At 30.7% G+C, this 25,740-nt stretch overlaps 1 protein-coding gene across 1 annotated transcript in view; it reads right to left on the reverse strand.

Moving 5' to 3' along the window:
• LOC147073442 (C3 and PZP-like alpha-2-macroglobulin domain-containing protein 8) overlaps positions 1–25,740 on the reverse strand; it is a 652,526-nt gene that overhangs the window by 247,910 nt on the left and 378,876 nt on the right. The window contains exon 9 of the mRNA XM_085945649.1: positions 3,172–3,300. Within this exon, the coding sequence (XP_085801775.1) occupies positions 3,172–3,300 (129 nt within the window). The remainder of the gene's footprint in view (positions 1–3,171; positions 3,301–25,740) is intronic.

A 25,740-nucleotide genomic window follows, 5' to 3' on the forward strand; every position in this document is an offset into this window, starting at 1 on the left:
GATTTATCATTGCTCGTGATGAGTGTCTATGGGAGAAAACATTCGACTAATAAAATAACTATCTTATAATCTTAAGAATAATCGTAATAGTACTCAATGTCTTTATATTTGATTGTATATTATAATAGTGATGACAACAGTTATAATTTGTACACAGTTATAATTTATACATAGGTACCTATGTATATTTACTAATATTTTTTTAATCAATACTGAATACATCTAATATAAGATTATTTATTATAAAAAAAATCGGTATGTGTACTTATGTACACGCGTTAGAAGTTATACTTATTTGGCGTAACAAAATAAAATAATCGCACACCGCGTTAGTCAAAATTCACATCAACCAAAAATATTCAAACAGTTAGAAAATAGTTTTCACATAAACTAAATATGTAATAGCAAACAAAAGTAACCTACCTATCACACTTCTTAAAAATAATAAGCTTAGTTTTGACAGCTAATCACATATAAAAAGGAGTAGGTACAATTCACAACGCGAAAGAATATTTTTCACCAATAATTATTTATCGTTGTTTTTATTTTATTTTGGCCAACAATAATAAATTCGTTTCCTAGGCAATGGAACAATTTTTCGTACATATAATAATAAATTCTCTGCCTAATAAACGGAACAATTTAAAACGATAATATATACTGCATAAAAGCAGTTCGTTTGGCTGTGGTGTTCGAATCCAATTGAGTGCAATTTTTTTCGTGTGAAAAAATAAATTATGTGTGGGGAATGCCAAAAGAAATGGTGTATTTCAAAAAACACTACCTTATTCTTAGGTCAATAATTATTATAAAGCAATCATTATTCGTAGGATGTTTATCACACTTGAATGGTCACAAATATAACTTATAATTAGTATCTTTAGAATTATCTTCAAATGGGTTAATCTTGCCCATTTTTTGAATAATAAAATGCTTAATTCTTGTCAAATTTGGGATCACAGAAATTATCAATATAATTTTTTATCATAAATATTTCACTATAATAATATCGATATAAATTATACTGATGGTTTTATAAATGCGTTTAAAAATTAATAAATGTAAAAAATCTTAACACCACTGCACATTTATGAACTAAAATATGACTATATTCTAAAAAATTAGAGCGAGAGGTTTAAAAGAATACTATTTTATGTAATAAAAATACTTTATGCAGTCATCAAATGTTTAAAATATATATAAAGGATGATAAGTCTTCATAATTATATAAATAGATTATGTACAACGTTTAAGGTATGTCCAGGATCATGCTTTGAAAATAGAAAAAAAGCTCAATTTTGACCCACGCTGAGCACGTCTGCCTTTAAGGTAAATTACATCACGTACATAATCTTGTAGAGTTCTTTAGTTACTACTAATTTATTTAAACATTTATTGTCTGGAAAAATATTCGCAAATAATGAAAACACAGAAATATTTTTAATTATTCATATTTAATGAAATCAAAAAAAGAACAAGTGAAAAAGTGACTCACTTGTTTCAAAACAAAACAAAAGAAAATAGTAAAAAGTGAAAGCATGACTCATTTGTTTTTTAAACAAATGACAATGCAGTAAACTGCATTACCGCTCGAGCTTTCATTTATTATTTTCGCCAATTGATGTCACTTATATCGTAACCAATATCCAGCATTAGCCAAGTACATACCTACAAACGTATCTGTACAATGACCAAAAATGGAACTACGAACTACCATAGGACGCCATTTTGAAAATTTTATTGGAATGTCAGATTTTGTCCAGTTACGAGTCTTGATTGGATAGTTTTTGACAGTGGCTCCCCCATTCCATTCTTCAGATAAGTTTGAAGGTCTGCATATTATTGTCATTCTTGTATTTTTTAAATTTTAAGAATTTTAAATATTTTATCATAAAAAACACATTTATTCCATATTCTCTCTTTCGGTGGGTCGTATGAATCTGTGTTTCCATAAATGTTGTTTGCCAATATTCTCGTGTCTTTACAGGTAATACCAATATTTTTTAACTTTACCATAATATTATATAGACACACTGTGATAGTATGTGAGTATAAAACGGTTTTTCAGGACATTCAAATCCATTTAATTGAAGAAAAGGCAAGCTAGATTGAAACTTTATTCATGCATCCGTAGCGTGTAGACAAAAAAAGTCTAATGTGGCTGTCTCTGAGTTATGTTCTATTATTCGTTTTTTGTGTGCTAAGGACACTACGCCTATAGAAATTTATCGACAGTTGGACGTGACTAGTGACTGTATAGTCAGGTCTATCTCTGCATAAATCCATATACTAAATATAAATGATAAATCAATATTTGGTTGATCTGAGTCTTTGTAAACTGCTCCAACTCCCTGGTGTACAGCAGCACCAGCAGCATTTAGTTCTAACCAAATATAACTGAGAATTATTGACATGATTATTATTCCAGCTATTTCTATTTAAATAATGAGCTACAAAAACAGTAGAAAACATACTTAAATTTTCAACAGTTTTTCACTTAATACTTTGGACGCGGAAGACGCACCCGGCGCGTAATGACCAGGCGGCCGATCGATGTAATTAACGTGCATTTTAAAGGTGCTAATTAAAAATCATTATCTACTCAGCAGCAAATGATGAGGCATGAGTATGCAATCATACAATATAAAGATGCCAAAAGGTAACACCTGGATTGATAAAATTAATCAATATACAAACTTAAATATGATATTATAATATTGCACGTTTTGTTTTCAGATTTACACTTCACATTAGATCTTAGACAGTATTACTACAAATACAGGTGAAATATTATAATGTCAATGTATATTTATTATTAAATTTGGTAAAATATGCGTAGAGTAGAGAATAATATAATCCTGAAATAAACAGTTACAATAATAATATAGATCTAATATAATATTTCAAGATAATTGGGTTCTTTTGTAAACATGTTATTCTTAGTGACGATCTATATTTTTATCGTGTTATTATATTATTTGTTTACAAATCGCAAATCTCCACCAAACATTATTCGCCATTAATATCTGATATCTACAGTAGAGTGTAGACCACACTTTCAGGTAATATCTCTATTTGCCGACCTCGGAATAGGTTCTTTAAACTTGGTTGTATTATATAATAATAAAATTAATGAAGCCAGAATCAATGTGATAATATTGTATATGTTACCTGAAAAGGTTTATCCATTCCTTCGATGAGGATATAGCATTCCGAAGATGAATTCCATTTTTGTATTGGTTCCTGCGCCAATATGTAGTGACTCTCAATTTCCTTGCCTTCCACTGACACCAGCTCAGCCTGAAACAAGGAAAGTACATTGTCGTTTAGTAAAACGGCTTTTATAAATAATTCTCATTTTTTTTATGGATGCGAAAATATGCCATAAGATGACGTTTAATCATAGAAATCGTAAAATACCCTTTTTAAATCATCCGACCATCTCCGATCCTAATAAAATCATATCGGCTTCCACAAAGTGGAGATTTTTGTAATAACAGATTTTTGTTATTATGAGAAATGGATGTCAGCCACTTGTACACCCTGGTAGGTCTATACTCTGACTCATACACAAATTAAAAAATAATATACGTATTTGTCAGACCCAGGATTTGAATCTGGGGCCCACAACGCTATAGGCCGATGCACAAGCCGCGCGGCCATCGTGGGACTTTAAAAAATGATCTTTATTTGTGCCTAAAATTAAAAGTGTAAAACCACTACAAGTACTAACGTATACATACAAAATATAAACTATTACCTAATGTAAACAACATTCTAAACTTTATAATATCTAGCGCAACATTGCATTGCAGGTTTTCATTATGGGCATAGCGCAAAAGGATCTCAAAATAAACTAATGAATTAATAATTAATAATTAATAAACTAATGAATAAACTAAAACTGCAGTAGGGAGTAAGATCATGATAACGCGCGTGTTTGAACATGTACCTAACCGGGAAAAAATCTTTTTTTTAAACGGTACATCTTCAAACACGCGCGTTATAATGATCTTACTCCCTACTCCAGTTTTAGTTTGTTAATTTATGGCTACGGCAGTATGTTGTAGCTTAACCACTGGGGAATGCCAAAAGAAATGGCGTATTTCAAAAAAACACTTTCTTATTCTTAGGTCAATAATTATTATAAAGCAATCATTATTCGTAGGATGTTTATCACATTTAAATAGTCAAAGACACACCTTTTTATCAGTATCTTTAGAATTATCTTCAAATGTGTTAATCGTCCCCATTTTTTGTATAATAAAATGCCTAATTCTTGTCAAATTTGGGATCACAGAGATTATCAATATAATTTTTTATCGTAAATATTTCACTATAATAATGTCAACATAAATTATACTGATGGTTCTATAAATGCATTTAAAAATTAATAAATGTAAAAAATTTTAACACCACTTCACATTTATGTACTGAAATATGACTTTATTCTAAAACATTAGAGCGAGAGGTTTAAAAGAATACTATTGTATGTAATAAAAATACTTTATGCAGTCATTAAATGTTTAAAATAAATATAAAGGATAATAAGGCTTCAAAATTATATAAATAGATTATCTACAACATTTTAGGAATGTCCAGGATCATGATTTGAAAAAAGAATAAAAGCTCTATTTTGACTCACGCTTAGCACGTCCACCCTTAAGGGCCAGATAAAAAACGCATTAAGAATATGGAGGACGCTAAGATGATGAAATAATGTCACTCGACGAGTACAGCTATAAAAATTCAATGCAATTTGTGCAATCACGGTGGCACCATAGTTATCTTGAAAAGTGTTTTTATGATTTTTAATTCCTATAGTTAAAAAAGCTTAAATGGGTAGAAAACTACCATACCAATAACTTAAGCAAGTTTGGCAGATGATAATAAAACTAAATTGCTGGTATGATTTTACACAATATTATTTAAAATTCATACTGAATTTTGATACTTGTGAAATGATCAAGTACTCAAGCAAATTTTCCGCCAGGGAAAAGAGGTTATAACGAAAATGTGTTTGAAGTAAACAAAAAATACCCCAAACGTCTTTAATAATAAAACCCCATTCTTTGGCCCCCGGGGTATATTTTCACCCCGCGACACCTCCAAAACGTGCTGTGCTAGTAATCCGACAGATTTGAGACAAACTCCTACGTGTTAATATAAAACCTTAACGGATATACAAGAGGACTTTGTCATAAATGTATTGAAAACTATATAATACTCCATTGCTTATTTGTAGATTATTATTATTACGTATAGAAAAGTGTGGCTAAAAGGGTATTGAGAAGCCGAAAATTAATAAAATCGAAGTTTACATTATGTAACTTTGTTAGTCATAGTTAAATATAGGATTATAAATTCTATATAACTATTTTCAACATTCCATAAAAATATAGCTTTAGTTTTCAAATAATGGTACATTATACCGATGCTAAAGGAAAATATATGAAATCTAATGAATTTAAGCTTTATACTATTCCATTTGAGTCATTTTTGGCGACCCGCGTTTTGCCTTACGGCATCTTCAGACACTCACCAAAAGGCAAATAATCACTGACCACGAATACTATTAACTCTAACTTATATAACCAATCAATACAATGAAGTAGGTAAAAACTCCATCACCATCCAACTCAAACCTATCAAGTCAAGGGTCACAATAAAAAATAACAAACAAATTATGAATAGTTGAATTGTTAGAAAAAAACCCCTATATTATTAATAATAATACACTCGATGAGCATAATATTACAATAAATCGTCAATACCTAATAAGAGATCATCGGTACTTATAAACAATAAAAATACTACACTCAAGAGGTGTAAAATCGTCCATTCTAGGAACAATGGTAACGTATTGGAAATTAATTGAGTTAACTAATGCGATATTAATCCATCAAGTACCATCGGTCGATAGTATTAATATGAAAATATATGAATTAGATAACGTTACAATATGTCAACAACTTTTTATACACATGGAATGAAAATTGATGTTAGAAAATAATATAATGTTCATAATTTTACTTTTGATAGTTATCAGTTATATGACATAATAAGAATCATGATATTGTGCATTGTGATAAATATTAAATTAAATTCTTAGGACACCAGGATTGGAAACCATCCCTCATGATACCAGGCAAAAATTTCCCAATAGCAGAAATAATGACCTACGAGAGTCAAGATATTGAAAAACGAACATGTCTTGTAGAAAGGCAGCACGAAAATAATCGTTCGACAAATTATTAAAAGGAAAATAGTTAAGTATATTATATCTTAAAGTAAAGACATAGATAAAATGTCGTCTGATCGCACTCAAAAATAAGCTTGTATTAAACTCCAGATAATAAACCCATATTCAAGAATGCTACGCACTACGTAATTTGAAAATCTGTTGATAGATTAAATACCTACAGAAAAGTGTGTAAAGCCTAAGAAGTTAATATGTATAAATTATTTTAAGCTATGTATTTTAAAAAAAATATAATATGCAGTGTAAAATAAATAAAAATTACTATTGATCTATTTTGTCTAACAAAAGTTAATATAACTATACTGCCATTGATGATGTTAAATTGTGATAGATGTGTTTAAAGAAATGCTTTAGTTTTTGATATATTCCTTTACGTGAAGGTATATTTAGATGGTAAAAGTTTATATTTTCTAAAAATAAGGTAGATATGCATACATACATACACGGTAGATTCCTCACTAGGGAATCCAATCCCGAGCCAAAATTCTGATTCCGGGATTTCGGGATTACAATTTGACAATCCCGCGATCCCGGGACTGGTCCCGGGATTGGCATTTTTTTCCATTGTTAATATACAATTTTTATATTTACACATAACATTGATAAAATCGGTCAAAAATAAATCTAGTATAATTTATATTATTTAAGACATTTATTGTTAATATTGTATATCTACGTTCAATCTTGGAAATACATAAGTATAATGGAGTAAATAATATTAAATATATATATAAATAATAATGTGAATTTAATACGAGATTGTTGTTTCTGATAGTAAAGTCTTAACGAATGGATTAGCGAGAATTAAAATAGTAAAGCAAATAATCATGGCGTACTTATGGCCTTTCCGCTTCATAAATCAGCCAAATATGAAATTGCCGTAAAACGTATGAGATCACGGTGGAAGTACTTTGTTAAAAGTGCGAAGCATTGTTTTAATCCAATATTTCTCATTTTTAATAATTTAGGTGAAAAAATAAAATAAATCGGCAACTTACACATGGGTATAAATCAAACTTTATTCAAACTCAGTTTATTTCTAATGTAGTTATTTTTTATTAAAAGTATTTTTTCTGTTATATTTTCGTTTTTATTTATGTTCCATAAAAATTGATAAAAAAATCAATCCCGAAATCCCAGTATTATGTTTATCAATCCCGGGATTCATAGGCATCGAAAATAGCTCGGGATCCCGGGATTGGAATCCCTACTCCTCACTATTCCTACTGTAATTTGTCATAATTAATTATTGTTTCATACATTTTTCATGGTCATATTATCCAGAGCGGACTGGACAACCTGGATAAACTGGTGGTCTTGGATGGCCTCCAAGAAAGGCAAAGCAGAGGAAGAGCGTCTGCGCGCTGGAGTGATCAAGTGAAGAAGCTGACTGGGGGGGGGGTACCATTCATTCTGCCCTGAGAGAACCGGAAAATCGAGAAGGATGGAAAGTCTTGGTCGCTCAAAGGATAGCAAAATTAAAAATTGATCACGATCCTCAGCCATGAGGGTACGACCAAGAAGAGACATTCTTCGTAGTTATTTATATTATTTACCTTAAAACTTTTATATAAATAAAAAATGTTAAAGTAAAATTAGTTTGCTAAGCTGGATGTAATTAATAATTTATTAATTTTTTCATTTATAACAACCCTTATTGACGCATTTATGGAATGGTAAGGATGAACTTTTTAATAATGTAACCTAATAAATAAGTTATCTTCGACAAAATATCCCTTACACCTTTTTGATTAAGCGAACTAAATTTATTATTATCAAAGTACTGAAATTTAATTCGTTGCGTCTATAATGTATTAAAATAAATAAATCGAATTGGAATGAAATTGAAAACACATATAATGTAGGTAAGTAAAAAAGTCGTTGAACACAAAAATCAAGAATATTCCCAACCAAAATTGATTTTATTCTCAATAAGTAGAATCACGGCATTTCTGGCGTCGAAATTTTCTTCAAATAATATTGTTATTTCTGCGATCGGAGGTGAAAATATTCCATAAAATAAGTGAAGATTCCAGAAATGCGACTCCAGAAAGAGAGTAATTTGTTTGAACTTGCGAGTAAATATTGATGCTTCAGGCTTATATTATTTTATATATAGCTAGAGAACACTTTCGTATTAACTCGCTGTGATTTCGAATAAGATGTGTAAGCATTTTTAGAGAAGTGTGAACATTTTCTAGGAATAAAAAAACACGTGACACAAACGTGTTGAAAATATTCAAGTATAACAAACTGCTAAAAGAACGTAAGTGAAAATTTTCAAATTGTAGGAGGAGAAAATTTTTAAAATAAGAACTTTACCGATTTTGTCAGCATTTTTTATGCGATCGATTCGGCAGAAGATTTCAAAGAGGGCTTCAAATAGCCAGTCATATAATCACTTAAACAGATACGTATTTTAACATAAAATATAAACACTGATACAATGATTATAAGTCATGACTGTCATCTTCAATAATAATTATTTTAAGTTACAAGATGTGATTCTAGAAAAAACATACATTTATATCTTTACTAGGTATGTTATTACCTTTTGTAGGGGACCCCAAAATCAGCCAGTACCTCAGACCTCTAATCCCCTAAAACCACCACTGGGTTACGTCATTTATCTTTTTCGCTAATTACCATATCAGCAATTGGTTGAGACTTCGTCACAGAATATCTCCTGCTGACCTACTTTCAAATCACTAAACACTAAACTAAGAGTTTTCAACTCAACTTTTTGTAGGATGACGTAAATTACTTTAATAGTAAACTGTCAAAAATGATGACTATATGATGCAACATTTAATATAAAAAATCATTTAAATTAGTATCTCAATATTTGAATAACATAACAAACGGTTCAAAAAAAAAAGTTAATTTGCGGACGGATTATTACCATTACATTTCCTAACATTTTTCAAAATGTCATAGATATTTGTTGTTTCCCATGTTTCCAATTATCCCATGGATTTGGTCGTTGTAGATATCCCTTTTTGCTTTGCAATGATTTTATAAGAGCGACGTTACATATTGCATGGTTGATATGACAAAAGGCGTAGTATGTACTATGGAGGAAATAAATAAGTAATGTAGAGTACCTACGTGAAATAGTTATTATGAATTCAATATTTTCTTGTTTCTGTGATTGTAATTTACAGGATGTTATCCACATCTTATATGTTCAAATCAAAACTCAAAAAAAAAAAAATCAAAACGGCTGGCAATATTGCAACTCTGCAGACTGAACCATGCCGGGAAGTGACGTCACTCGGCTAATCGAATTATTACCCGTGAAAACCAACACTGGTTAGGTATTCTACCACCAGCCCATAAACAGATATTTTTTTTCTCCAAAAAATGTCGCATTGACTCTATGTGCGGTAGAACATTAGGTTACATGTATAATAATAATAAAAAAATTACGTTGATAAATTCGACGTGTTACAGTTAAGGCACAGTATACAAAAAATGACTAGGTACCATTTTTACCTATTCAAAGTTTGTTCGAAAATTAGTGGTATTTGAGACTCTTTATTATCAAGTTTTCACATTTATAATAAAGGCTCTTTATAATAAATAATACTATATAAAAAGGTTTCTTTACATACATAATTACTTTGTTTTTACTGAGTAACATTAATGTTATATAAATAAGTTTCCTTTTGATGATTATATTCCGCCATTTTCATTAAAGCAGTATTTACTTACACGAGTGTATGAATATGATAGTTATATTATCATAATTCGATTCTAAGTATCTCGCGGAAGATTGTATATATTATTATTATTATACGGAAAGTTCTCCAGGAAAAGCGATTTTTCTTTGTTTATGTTGCGCAATCCATCACGAGGCTAAGAAACGAGTTTTTCTTTTTAGCATATCTTGATGTAGCACTGTTCATTTTCTTTATTATGTGACAACTTCCACCGATCGATCAAAAGTTTAGAAATTTGTCATTTTCACAATATTATATCACGTGTATTATACTCCGCAAAAATGCGCGGAGCAGACAAAAGTAAAACCGGTAAGTTAAATTTGAAAACAGAAATTGATTCATGGTTTAAGCTTCGATATTTATTTTATTTCAATAGGCTCTGTCATGATTAGACTAATGTATAATATATTTTTATAATGACCCATGCTTATTAATTAATTAAAGGGATTTTCACAAATACTTCAACTATTCATAATTTTGTCTATTCATTTCTAAACTATCTTAAACGCCATTTTTTCGAAATACGTTTTTTTTACTTCAATCGATTCTCTATGAAGTTTCCAACATTTTTGTATAAACCTAAATGCATAGGATTATATTGAATGTAAGATACAATTATTTTCATGCCACTTATTAACTATCTATCCTAAGTGACATTATATGCCAATGTATTAAATTTTTCATACATTTGAAATTCGAAAAAATTCCCCAAAATTAATTGTAATTTGAAACAAAAAAAAAGTTTTTTTAATATTTCAATATTACAGAACTAAAATTAAATTAAGCATTGGTTCGTAATTTCAAAATTTTGCTTTCCTGAACATTTTATGGTTTGCGATTTAGGATAGTTAAGAATCGAATAGACGATTTATTTATTTCGTTTGTTATAAATTTTTTTATTGTGATCCTCGACTTAATAGGTAGGTGATAAAGTTGTTACCTACTTTATTGCATTGATTTGTTATAGAAGTTTATTATATTGGTTGTCAGTGAATATTTGCCTGTTAGTGAGTGTACATAGTGCCCGAAGATGCCGAAAGGCGAAACCCGGGTCGCAAAAAAGGACTCAAACGGAATAGTACGAAATTAAATTCAAATTCCATCAAGTACCTTCAGTCGATTGTATTTATTTTAAAGTTATGAGAGCATTGAAATCATACGTAAAATAATATATTGTTTTTTCTAATATTTAATTATACCTAAATATACCTATCCAAAATTTAAAAATGTTCAATTATTACTAGATACATAATACCTAATAAATTACAAAATTTTTAATGTTGTGAGTTCGAATGACACCATCTATCCACAGTTTTTCTGAGATTTTCACTATAATTTGATAGATTTTTCAAAATGTATCATCATCGGCCGGGTTGATCCACTGCTTGATTAAAGCCTCCTCTATCTATTTTCACTCTTCTCAATCACTGAATCTTTGCTTCCACGTATATTTACCAAAACTTAATTTAAGTCAATTTATTCGATGAGTTTTATTGCCCCTTGGGTACCAATGTATAACGTGAATGTGTCAACGGCATTTTTTTAGCGGTTGTCCACTTGCCGAGCAATATATCCAGTCTATTTTCCATTTTATCAACTTAGCGACCTTTATCACATCGCACACTCTAATCGGCTTCCCAATCCATTAGTTTTTTGTGATATTTTTGCGTTGCACACTTTTCCATTCCACGTTGCGCTACTCGCAATTTTTGGGTTTTTCCAAAATTATTTATTTAAAAAAGTATCGGTTTATATCAAATTTAACGACAAAACACTTTTTCATCATCATGCCTCAATTCAAAAGGTTCATTTTGTCACTTGTCTCCAGATATCTCTATATCATTCAGCCGTCCGCATGGCTGATTATAAAGTATTGAGAGGACGATAGCGTCATTCATTTGGTGAAGTCCTCTAGAATTTTTATCAATAAATCTGTTTAATTATTTTTTATTTGATTATGTAACGTATTGACTGTAGTTTATCATATTTATGCATTGAAGTGGTTAATTATTACAATAAGTTAACCGTCTAAACACCATAATCTGTCAGAAAGTGCCATGTTTTAACACTTGGCTGTGTTAACTTTGAGAGCGAGATGGACATTTTGACTTAGCGACCTTTATCACATCGCACACTCTAATCGGCTTCCCAATCCATTAGTTTTTTGTGATATTTTTGCGTTGCACACTTTTCCATTCCACGTTGCGCTACTCGCAATTTTTGGGTTTTTCCAAAATTATTTATTTAAAAAAGTATCGGTTTATATCAAATTTAACGACAAAACACTTTTTCATCATCATGCCTCAATTCAAAAGGTTCATTTTGTCACTTGTCTCTAGATATCTCTATATCATTCAGCCGTCCGCATGGCTGATTATAAAGTATTGAGAGGACGATAGCGTCATTCATTTGGTGAAGTCCTCTAGAATTTTTATCAATACATCTGTTTAATTATTTTTTATTTGATTATGTAACGTATTGACTGTAGTTTATCATATTTATGCATTGAAGTGGGTAATTATTACAATAAGTTAACCGTCTAAACACCTTAATCTGTCAGAAAGTGCCATGTTTTAACACTTGGCTGTGTTAACTTTGAGAGATGGACATTTTTGACAGTATAGACAACTAGCTTATTGTAATAATAATTATAATACTTTAAGGCTATACCTCAGTTGAGACATGGTCTAAAAAGATCGTGGCCAGGCGATGCGCGGATTGTGCAAATGACGCGTGCCGAACGAAATATAATTTGTCATATAAATCCAACATGCGTCCATTTAATATCCTGTTTATTATTCCATTAATAACAATAATAATTGTATTCATTGACATGTTTTCTTTTTTAAGTAAAAGGGTAACGTTTTTTAGTCATCTTTACACGATTTAACAATTAATACCCCCTTCGCCATCACGAAAAAAATTAACGAGTTCACAGCTCGTTTTTCCTCTCGGATTGCCAGCGAGTCCGAAATTTCGTCACACCTATAGTTGAAAATTATTTGCCGTTTCACTGAAGTATGCTCTTAATACATAAATATGACAACCTTCCGTCGATATCCGTGTGTATAGAATAAAGACACATATGTGTTCAAACTTTGTTCACAAAATACTACAATCTTTGTAATTATTTTTGATGCTTTTTAAAAGTATGCATTTTCACATATTCTGTTGATATTTTCATAGACATAACCGCACTATATACTGTTTTATTTAACATTACATTAAAGATATGTCTTTTTTATTCTCAGTATGCTTACGTTTTAGGCAACGTTTGTAGTAGCTCTACCCATTACAGGTTTATGCGGTTATAATATATTGTATGGGAACCATAAATTACCAAGGTAGGCCTGTATATTACTTTCAATGAGTCGTATTAACTCGGTTTAAATACAAATTAAGTTTATTTTGCTGTTTTTCCTGTCAGAAAGATAACACTATTACGGCGGTATAATCCACAAAGTCCCAAGGGATGGAAAAGATAAGAGGACGGCGGAAAGTCGGCCGTCGAATATTTTCCCATTTTCTTCTTTACACAGTGCTTAAGTCAAAGTATGTTATTTTCGGGGCGATATGAAATAATAATAATAAACTTCCGGTCTGATAACGAACGCCAAGCGGCGTCTACAACAAAGGAATATTGCTTGATTTAAAACTGAACTGTGGCATATATTTTTCAACCTAAAATAAACAAATAAATCATAGTGATATATCATAAAGATTTGTACCCAAACTTTAGTATTATAGTGTGTTTTCAATTAAATATTTTTTTTAATAAAAACTGAATAATAAACATTTTAATAATTTTTATTTTAATTATTTTAACCACTAAACCAAGAGATGTCACGGTGACTTGAAGCTTTCGAGATGTGGCTGTATAGACGCATCCTCAAAATTTCTTGGACTGACCGGGTGATAAATGTTTAAGTTCTCAATCGAATGGGGAAGGACCGTTCTACGTAGTATCAAAACCAGGAAATTACAGTACCTCAGCCACATTATGAGAGGACAAAAATACAGCATTCCCCAACTTGTCATTCAAGGAAAGATCAATGGGAAGCGTAGCAAAGGACGGCGCCGCATTTTGTGGCTTAAGAACCTCCGTGATTGGTACGAGTGCAGCTCCACTGAACTGTTCCGGGTAGCAGACGACAAAGATAAGATCGCCTTGATGATGGCCGACCCCCGCTAGGGGATGGCATGATAAGAAGAAGAACTAATTACTTTTTATTCAACGAATAATTCAAAGTATTACTTTATTTTTTACTAACCGACCTCATGGATCACAACAAGATAGTTTAGTGTTGTAGCTTCCTTGAACTTGCTAATAATTTTTAATTAATTACTTTTTTATTCAATGAATAATTTACAAGATTTAAGAATGCAACATTGGCTTTTGTATTTTAAATCAAAGTGTTGCAAAATTATGTGTGTTTAATATTTTTTAAGCTGTTTCATAAATATCATTATCCATTACATTGTCCAAGTAGGTATTATACCTACGTAAAACGTACGCTAGCTACGAATCAAAGTAAAATTACAATACGTCATAGTTATCATTATCGACAAAAATTATAAAAAATCTAATATGCATACTCGGATTGGTGTCTTAATCGATAAAACTTTCACTAATAATGCGATAAATGTGGGAGAATAATCCATTCGTTCCAAGAATTTTGTTTTTTTTTTAATATTAGTATATTTTTATGCTGTGTCAAATAATGAGCTTTTTTATATTGTTAGAGCGCTTATTTTCATTTTGTCAAAAATGATATCACTTTTTCTTCTTCTTCTTCTACGGCGCTACATCCCGGGGTGGGATTTGGCCTCCTCCACAACCACTCTTCACTCATTCCGGTCTTTCACCACACTTCTCCGGTTACCAGGTCTTCCTATATAAAGTCAGCCCATCTCCTTCTTGGACGGCCTCTGGGTCTCTTCCGTTGGGGTAGCCACTTCGTCATGATCCTTGGTGCTCTAACTTCATGCATTTTCTCCACATGTCCCGTCCATCGTAGTCTTTGGGACTTACAGTATCTTATGATTGTTTGCTGTTCCAACTCGATAAAATAGGAGATAAAAATCCGCCTTATCTACGGGAATAATTGCTGGCATGCCTGCAAGCGACTGGTGGGGTCGAAAATTCTAGGCCGAAGAAGTAAACTTCTAATATATAAAACAATTATAAGGCCAGTGATCACTTATGGCTGTGAGACTTGGTGCTTAACTCAAAACGAGGACAACAAATTAACTGCCTTCGAGCGTAAAATACTCCGAAAAATCTTTGGACCCACGTTGGAAAATGGGAACTACAGAATAAAAATGGTATCACAAAGCAATTAATAGTGGCCAGTCAGAAGCTAGGTAGCCGACGATGGCTGAGTGATAACATGCTGGATTACAGTAGCAAAGGGTGGAGGTTGGCTGTTAAGATTCGACATAAATAGTGCACATTAAACTTTGTCAGTTAAATTAAATATTAAATCAATTAAAATAAATTCAATTAAATCCTATCTAACCATATTATATTAGTTTAGGTATGCTATGGACGATCCCACAAAAATAGTGCACACTTTTTTACTCATACTTAGAGTATGTTTTCGTAGAATTACAAATACATATTATTATTATTATAGATTGTGATGATATTTTTTTTAATTCGTTAAGTCATGCCTTTACCAACCTATAATAGTTGTGTTTATAAAATATCAAAGATCATGTGTGATTTACTGGTATAATTTTAGATATTTAATAGATCAATGAATATTTTTGCTATTATACACTATGGCTTAGATTAGGCAAGGTTTAAGTGAATTATAAAATCTAACAGACTATCAACACATTGCAGTCTTAGTTAAATGAAAACAAATACGTTAACCTGACAAATTTTATTGTGCACTATTTATGTAAGATTTTAACAGCCTATTTCCACTCTTCGCCACTGCAGGGTTATAATGTCGTAAATCCCGGGTTCGAATCTGTATTTTAACCCAAATTATAGATATAATAGTAGAAAAAATGCCTAACATCCATTTCTTTTAATATAATCTTCTTTGGAGGCCCTTTACGATCCTCTTAAAATCGAACGTGATGATGCACCTATGTTAAAAAAAATCTGAGGATATATTAAATAATCAATCAAAGCAATCATATCACTCAGCATTACATGGGTGACACACTTTAATATGTATTTTTTGTTGTCAAAACAAATTAATAAAACGAAAATGATTGTCAACATTTATTCAATAATAACTAGATTAGTAGGATCTATTATGATTAATTTGTTAATTGCAAAAACATCTTTTGTAATGTATGTACTGTATTTGTATAAATAAGAAATACAATCCATGAATCTTTACTCACTCATCGAGTCCGTCACTCGACACACCACTCATAAGTACATCCGTATCGGCGAATATAACATCACGCTGTCATCTTTATTATTGTATTTATTTATTCTTGTAGGTAACGATAAATAAACTTTCTCAAATATTAATAAATTAAGATTTAGTTACATATTTATATTAATTATTCATTATAACTTTCAACAAACCATTATTTTAAAAGAATTGCCAAACGCCAGGGTAAATAATAAGATTATACTATACAAGTATATTGTGAAATAATAATATGAACTGTATAAAAGTGTAAATGTCATTTTCTTACAACATTGTATACGTGTATGAAAAATTTACTTACTCCATACCGGAAACAGGCTAGAAGACAAAAGAAAAGATAATCCCATAAGAAGAGTCGCGAGACAACTAGGCTCGTAAAATGAGTTGTTGATAAGGACTATGATAAATAGTCCTTTCCACACTGTAAACGATGACAATAAGCCTGGTAAAAATGAGTCAGTTAGAAAATTTGCATTAAGTACTTATAAATTATTATTATGAAATATAAATTTAAATATTTGCTTTATTAATAAATCAATTAAATTCTCTTTCAGCTGCTAAATATTATTGAAAACTAAAAAATAAATAACCTATATTTTAACATAAATACAAATAAACTATTTCTTATATTCAACTAATAATTCACCAGAGTTTGAGAATGTAACATTCCGTGTAATTAAGGTAATTGATATTCCTTGATTTAATACACAAAAACCGATAGTCAATAATAACGCGATTTGATAAGCATTTCATGTATGACCTACTACTTTAAATTTTCTTAATTAGACAGGACGCTCATAGCATAATTGGTTAATGCAACAGTTGGCGCGATACCAGTGGTTATACGGATTCAAATCCCATCGAGCTCTGGTGGGTATATATATATATATATATATATATATCTGAGATGTTTTCAAGTTATGTATGTTAAATAAAAATAAGTTTTTTTTTATTTATAGGTATATATCGTTATTATTATTATCAATAATAATATTAAAAAATACATATAACATTTATGAAAAATCAAAACCCATGTAGGTACGTAAATGATCTCTTCCTGTCCTGGATTCTTCTTCGTATTCGGCTATATCCACCCCTTAGTTAGAGTATATGGACACCATGCGGCACCCTCAAGAATCCTTGTCGCTAAGCAGTCTTCTTGTATCGTTCCAGGTCATACCAATATCTCGTAGCTTGGCTGTATACACTCTATAGATATTATTAGATGCCGCAATTCGTTGGCTTTAAACACGCAAGCAAGCCAGGTCGAGGTTCTCTTCTGGCATCCGCAACATGTAGTTAAGCTAGATTCAAGGTCTTTTCTTCACTCTCAGGAACTCATACTACCGCACACCCAGGATCGGTTGCGAACATCTGTTCTTGAAACTCAGTACACAGTTAATTCGCTACAGTAAAGCAGCATCGTCAGAATACAAGCGTCGAATAGACGGCATTTCGTTTTTACCGAGTACAATCGTGAGTTCCCTATGAATACACACTGCTTCAGATATGCATTTGGATTTATATGGATTTATAATATTATGCTTATTCGTATAGTAACAATTGTCTATATAGAGATCTAATACTTATATTATGATTAAGGCAAGGAAAATGAGAACGAAGGTTTAGGATACAAAAACTTTGGCGGATTACTAAACTAATCAACGACTCCGTCATCAGCGTACTTCAAATATTTAATCAGTTCTACCAGTTATTCATTTTAAATAGTTGTTTTTTAAATAAAATTATATAGGTCCTAACTAGTTAATTTTAACAATGTTTTGTTTACAATCTGATAAACTACAAACAACAACAGTAACTGTGTGTGCTAAAGGAATAAGGATTCAAAATTACTAATCAAAAAATATCAATGAAAATTAATTAAACGGTTAGTTTATCTTTTACTTGTTGTCCATTGTTTATTTTGGAAATGGTTAACATCCATTAATTATTATTCCTTGCACGTATGTAATAACAATATTATAAAATATACCTATTACCTGATTAAAATATTATATTAGAAAGTTAGCAGTTAGAAAATATTTGTGTTTTCATTGGAAGATAAACCCCAAGTGAAGTAAAACATAAGGTTAGTCATCATACACTTGAATCTATCCATTGCTTGATGAACGCATCTCCAAGCCGATTCCACTTCTCTCGGTCATGTGCGTTGCATTGCCATGTACTTCCGCAGAACATAATAATTTCATTGATCCAGCGGCATCTAGTTCTACCTTGCGGACGTTTTGTATCTCTAGGGTACCACTGGATGACTATATTTTTCCAACGATTGTCCCGTCTTCGAGCTATGTGTCCTGCCCATTTCATAAAAATCATATATTGTTACGTAAAAGAATTTAACGAATATGCCGAAAATTGTAAATTACTTAATGTTAATAACCCTACCAAACCCCACCCGGTTCCAATCAGGCTATCATGGGACCCTACGCTTGAATGTGAAGCACCATTATTTTTTTATGACTAAAAATGTATCAGTTACCTAAAACTGAGATCGCCATGCACTTGCTTTAACTGAATTTACATGACTTTAAGATATAAGATTACCCATGGGAGAGGAGCACATAGAAGTCAAATTAAAAAAATATTATTTGTAAAAAAACCCCCATACCTTATCAATAATATAATATCACTCGATAAGCGTATAATAAAAATCGTCAAAACCTAATAAGAGATCATTAAAATTATTATAAACAATAAAAATACTACACTCAAGAGGTGTAAAATCGTCCGTTCTGGGAACAATGGTAACGTATTGAGAATTAATGAATTTAACTAATGAGATATATCTATCATATCAGTATTTAAAAGTTATTAGTTGAACAATTAATATTCAACAATATTTTTACATGATACCTACGTTTTGATAATATGATTTTTTAATATAAAAAATCCACAAATAAACCCACCTAATATATATTATATACATATTAGGTACACACACGTATACATACATACATCCAATACATACCTACTACTATTTCAATATCATTCCACCATATTATAGCCTCGCATATTATAAACAATCATAACCATGACCCCCACATCCTGAAGCGGGCACCCAGGCTAGGATCTTTGACGGGCCCCCTTACCTATCGCTAAGAATAAAGGCAGTGTGACGCTATACAGTAGCGTTTTCCAAATAGTGTAGCGATATATTTAGTGTTTTTTTGTATATTTTAATACATCCATTTGTATTATGAAGTTATCGAGTATCGATACACAATTAAAAATTGTACCGTATAACCACATAATTTTAAATAATAATAATATTGAAGGAAAATATCGACTTTTTTCACTATGAAAGCAAATTTGTGATGTGTGTTTATCTCACTTATATGGTCGAGTTGCCTCGCCGGGCCCCTCCTGAGCCCTGTTAGCCGCCCCACCTTGTGGGGGCCATGATCATAACCATCATATAGCATCAAAACTTAAATCCATTAGAATTTTATTTCAAATTTCAATTCGGTCGATAGTGTTAATATTATAAACGTTATTAGATTACGCAATGACTATAATATTATAGATACGTACAATAAATGTCTCGTTTTATAGATTTAAAAACAATATTCGTTGAAATTTGCAATTCAATAGCCAAGCGCAAGTAAGTTAGAAACAGTACAGAAAAATCTCAAAACAAACAACTATTATATAGTGTAAGAGCCTCTTCATTAAGCATCTAGTCGGACATTTGCGACAGCTGTCAAAGAGTTTCCTCGGAAATAGTGTTTTCTCGAAACGTATTTATTCCGAGTCAGAATAAACTTTCATCTTTTTACGATTGTCATTGCTTTTCAGTGGAACGTGTTTATTATTTGTGCTTTCAAAGGGTAAACAAGTTTTAATAATATTCTCCTTCACAATACATACTTTTTACTTTTAGATGGATCATACTTTGTATCGTAAATTATTATACACTACTTGTCTTATGCCAGTGGCGAATACGTCTTGTTAGGCATTATTAATTAAATTCTCCTTAATAAAATTTATAATAAAATACATTATAGCAGTAACAACACAATCACAGACCTCCCCAAACCAACCTGTCTGATTTGGATGTGAACTATCAGTAGTTGTTTATGCCTGGGAATGTCTCAGGAACAGAAACCCAAGTCTTTCGGTTACATGTAATTTGTACGTATGCAATTCATCTTGGGACATTTATTCGTGCGCCGCAGTACGTGAAACATGAGTTCGTATACCATTTTATCAAATGATGAGTTCTTTGTTGAACATTTCATCGTGGAAAACATTTGTACGTATCTTACAAAATGCGGCGATAGTTTGCAAATAGTACTGTTCCTATTAGATTCACCCTAACCTAACCTAACCTAGTAAAGATATCTCTACATGTTGTAGCATACGTAGTACGTACAAATGTTTTCCACGGTAAAATTTTCAACGAAGAACTCGTCATTTGATTAAATGTTACACAAACTCATGTTTCACGTACTGCGGCGCACGAATAAGCGTCCTTTGGTGAACTGTTTATGTATGAATATCCGGATACGAAGTCTTTCAAGTGAGCTTTGACTGATTATAATGATTTCACTCTAATACAAAGTGTTGTCGTAGAGAAAGGCACGAAGAATTAACAAGAGAAAGCAATTTAATAATATATATAACGCAGTAAGACGCCGCAATTTTTTTAAAGCAATAAAATTAACCTATGTGGTGACCAGACCGATGGGCCCTACAACTAGTTGGACTAACCTGAGCATCTCCTCCCTTTCGGAGCACATTTTCGGGAATTCTCAGAGGATGTGGTTTGCATTTTGTTTAAATCAGTAACAGACTAATATAATATATATATTATATACGTGATATAATGTAATAATTATTACAATAATATATCTATGTATCTACAGACGCGCTGATTTGTATATTTAGCATCAAAACTAGAGGTTTTTTTTATTATTACGAAAAATGGATGCTAGCCGCTTGATCAACCTATTATGTCCATATTATATTGAAAAAGATTATGTGAATTTGCCAGACCCAGGATTTGAATCTGGGACCCATGACATCATAAACCAACACGTTACTATTCAACCATAACGGGTGATCAAACACGCTTACTGTGCTAATGTAATGTAGCGGGTATAATAAATGACACTAGATCCAGTGCGGAAGTGGGATTGAAGACATTAATCACGTAGTTTGGCAATGTACCCTGTATGATGCCAAACTACGTGATTGGCTCAGCCAAATATCAAGGCGTTTCCAAGTATATGGGAATATCGTGGCCTTCAAGTGTATTTTTTTTGTAAATTTAAATTGTAAAGCAGCATGCTTGATTGTAATAATCGTGTCCAGAAATTTATACGTATGCAGTTCGCCTTATCTCACTTCACCGTAAAATTTTGTATTTGAAATAATATATGGTCGTATATTAAAGACCGTTCAATCTCTTTGGTTGTATATTACTGAGATAAAATTCATGTCTAAATAAAACGCGATTGTTGTCGGTTTACATGAAGCCAGCGGTAAACAAATTTTTAAAACAGCCAATATACTGGTTTATTTTTTTTTGGTGAGGTTAGGTTAGGATCAAATAAAATTGGAACATTATTGCTCCACAAATAACGTGTAATTTTGTCATCTCTTTCCAAAAATAAAGCTCATGGCAAACTGTGCTACGGTGAAATGTAATACGTACAATAAATTTACACTGTAAAAGTTTTGTAATAATAACAGTGTCTGTTATATTATAATTATGTAAACGGCAAGCTAAATAAATCTCAGACGAGACTTCGGAGTTTAATAAAAAAAGCTTCATAGCCTATTTTAATTTTAATATTAATTGATAAATAAATTAAATACATATTTTAAAAATATAAAATAATATTTATTGTTAATCCAGTTTTGATAAGAATTAATAACTCATATTTTAATTTTGAATACTAGAAGAAGAGAATAATATTTTTCAAAACTGGACATGTCGACTATTCACTGCTCAGAGATAAATGAACTTTTAATATAAAAACACAAACCGAAAACACGCACGCGACAAAAACCAAACTGTCAGATTGTATGACAACATACTTGGTCACGTGACTCAATACAGTCCCGCCATTAGCTGAAAGTGACATGTCTCATTTCGAATGTCAACAACGTTAAACGTGTCTCTATTTGAATGTCAACCTACTTTTTGAAACCTCTTTTCAATATGAAATGGATGTTTTGTGGCTATTTTTGAAAGTCAACAAGGTGTGTATGAGGTTATATAATGATATTTCGATAATAACCCATTTTCGGCATATGTGGGACATGTCCAGTTTTGAAAGTTAACCACTGAGTTATTCACTTATATTTTATGATATCTTTAAAAGTTTAAGTATAAAAGAAATAATAAATTAAGAATATCTTCAAAGCTATCTGGTAATTACACTTACACGGTCTCGTCACATATATAAAACATAATCTCTTTTATGGAGTACAAAAGCTCGGATGTAATTCCTCGATTTCGGTTGGTAGGCATCTAATCTAATGTCATTCCGTACAAAAGGAATGGATCAATATAGACTAAAGTAGAAATAACGTTTGTGTTTCTTTTTTCTCCATTGTTGGGCGCCACCAGATAATAGAGGTTAATGAAAAACAGGCGATACAAGTGTGGCAACAGAGCTGTTGCACAATATTTCCCCCCTGTCTAAGCGAACCGGTTGATACAATATCTTTTATTATAAAATTATTGGTAAAACTATTTTGAATTATGTAGATATTAAAAAACAAAACTTTAACTCAAGACTAGAGTGTCTCTTGAGTCAAAATTTTCTAAAAATTTACAGATTTTGTACATAAAATATCACGTTTTCCAAGCATACTATAAACTTGAAATTTAAGGGGTTATTGCAAGACAATGATATGCCACAGAAACATAGTGTGGAGATATGAACAATTTAATGTTCTTGTTCGTTCACTATTGTAAAAAGAAAAATTACTATCCTCATTAAAATTTTCGATATATCTCATATCTAATTATTCTGTTTGGAGCAGAAGGCATGGATGACTGACCGATATTAATTTTGACTGGCATGGCATATCAAATTATTGTTATTACCATTTTTTTAGCAAAATTTCAATTTTTAAGAACTACACATTGATCATAATTATTGAGACATGTGTCTTAAAAAAAATAATAAAAAAAGTGTCTTAAGTAAAACGTGAGTGTATGCCCTGGGAATTGTTTTTATTCAATATCAACAAATTCATAATTATGTGGCATATCATTGTCTTGCGATAACCCCTTCAATTCTTAAAACAACAAAGCCATGATATATTTTAAATATAGTTTCCTAGTTAAATGAGTGTTTATTTAACATTATGATTATCTGGGTCTCAGGTATAGATTAATTTAATTTAACACAACAGAAATTTAAACTTACCTACATAGTTCACAAGATTTAAGAATGTACATTCTTTTATTGAACATAGATAAATTGAAAACACTTAAATATATAAAACAATACAAAGGATTTCAAGTTATACACATTTATATTTTTATAAAAATCTGTTTTTTTTTAAATATATATAAAAATAATAAAACTATGAATTAGTCAAAAATCTCTTAAGCGATGCTTAGAAAATTTAATTAACTAAATTTTCATAATAAATATGGCCATAAAATATATTATGTGATAATAGGATGGGGTCCAATTCAACAAATTCACATTTTATACAATTGTAAGTTTATCTTTGACTTAAAATAAAAAAACATTTTTCTTTTTAATGTTTCCAGATACTTACATAATATTTATTAATTATTAACACAGTTGAAATTGTAAATTATCCAAAAAAATGTCTCAAATTGCAAGTTTCGTATTTTTTTGCTAGGTGCCTCTGGTAGGCGAAGACATCGCCTTACATACTATTAATTAATGGTAAAACAATTAAATTTGTATAATATGAAATAATTTAAGGGGGGACATGCTCGTCGAAGGTCAAAATTGAGTTTTTATTGTATTTTCAAACCATGATCCTGGACACTCCTTAAACGTTGTAGATAATCTATTTATATAATTTTGAAGCCTTATTATCCTTTATAGTTATTTTAAACATTTGATGACTGCATGAAGTATTTTTGTTACATAAAATAGTATTCTTTTAAACCTCTCGCTCTAATGTTTTAGAATATAGTCATATTTCGGTACAGAACTGTGCAGTGGTGTTAAGATTTTTTACATTTATTAATTTTTAAACGCATTTATAAAACCATTAGTATAATTTATTACGAGATAATTTTTGTAAAATATTCACGATAAAAAATTATTTTGATAATCTCTGTGATCCCAAATTTGACAAGAATTAGGCATTTTATTATTCAAAAAATCGGCAAGATTAACACATTTGAAGATGATTCTAAAGATACTTATTATAAGCTATGTTTTTGACCATTCAAGTGTGATAAAAATCTTATGAATAATGATTGCTTTATAATAATTATTGACCTAAGAATAAGGTAGTGTTTTTTTGAAATACGCCATTTCTTTTGTCATTCCCTAGTGGTTAAGCTACAACATACGGCCGTAGCCATAAAATGACAAACTATAATTAAAGTAGGGAGTAAAATTATGTTAACGCGCGTGTTTGAACATGTACCTAACCGAATTTTTTTTTATTTTTTTTTAAACGGTACATGTTCAAACACGCGCGTCAATATAATTTTACTCCCTACTTTAATTATAGTTTGTCAATTTATGGCTACAGCCGTATGTTGTAGCTTAACCACTGGGGAATGACAAAAGAAATGGCGTATTTCAAAAAAACACTACCTTATTCTTAGGTCAATAATTATTATAAAGCAATCATTATTCATAAGATGTTTATCACACTTGAATGGTCAAAGACATAGCTTATAATAAATATCTTTAGAATCATCTTGAAATGTGTTAATCTTGCCGATTTTTTGAATAATAAAATGCCTAATTCTTGTCAAATTTGGGATCACAGAGATTATCATTATAATTTTTTATCGTGAATATTTTACAAAAATTATCTCGTAATAAATTATGCTAATGGTTTTATAAATGCGTTTATAAATTAATAAATGTAAAAAATCTTACCACCACTGCACAGTTATGTACCGAAATATGACTATATTCTAAAACATTAGAGCGAGAGGTTTAAAAGAATATTATTTTATGTAACAAAAATACTTCATGCAGTCATCAAATGTTTAAAATAACTATAAAGGATAATAAGGCTTCAAAATTATATAAATAGATCATCTACAACGTTTAAGGAGTGTCCAGGATCATGGTTTGAATATACCATAAAAACTCAATTTTGACCTTCGACGAGCATGTCCCCCCTTAATGGTAGTCATTTAAATATACAA

The sequence above is a fragment of the Rhyacophila brunnea genome, unplaced genomic scaffold, assembly GCF_057557595.1.
Source record: "Rhyacophila brunnea isolate RB1 unplaced genomic scaffold, BYU_Rbru_1.0 scaffold_18, whole genome shotgun sequence".
Taxonomy (NCBI): Eukaryota; Metazoa; Arthropoda; class Insecta; order Trichoptera; family Rhyacophilidae; genus Rhyacophila; species Rhyacophila brunnea.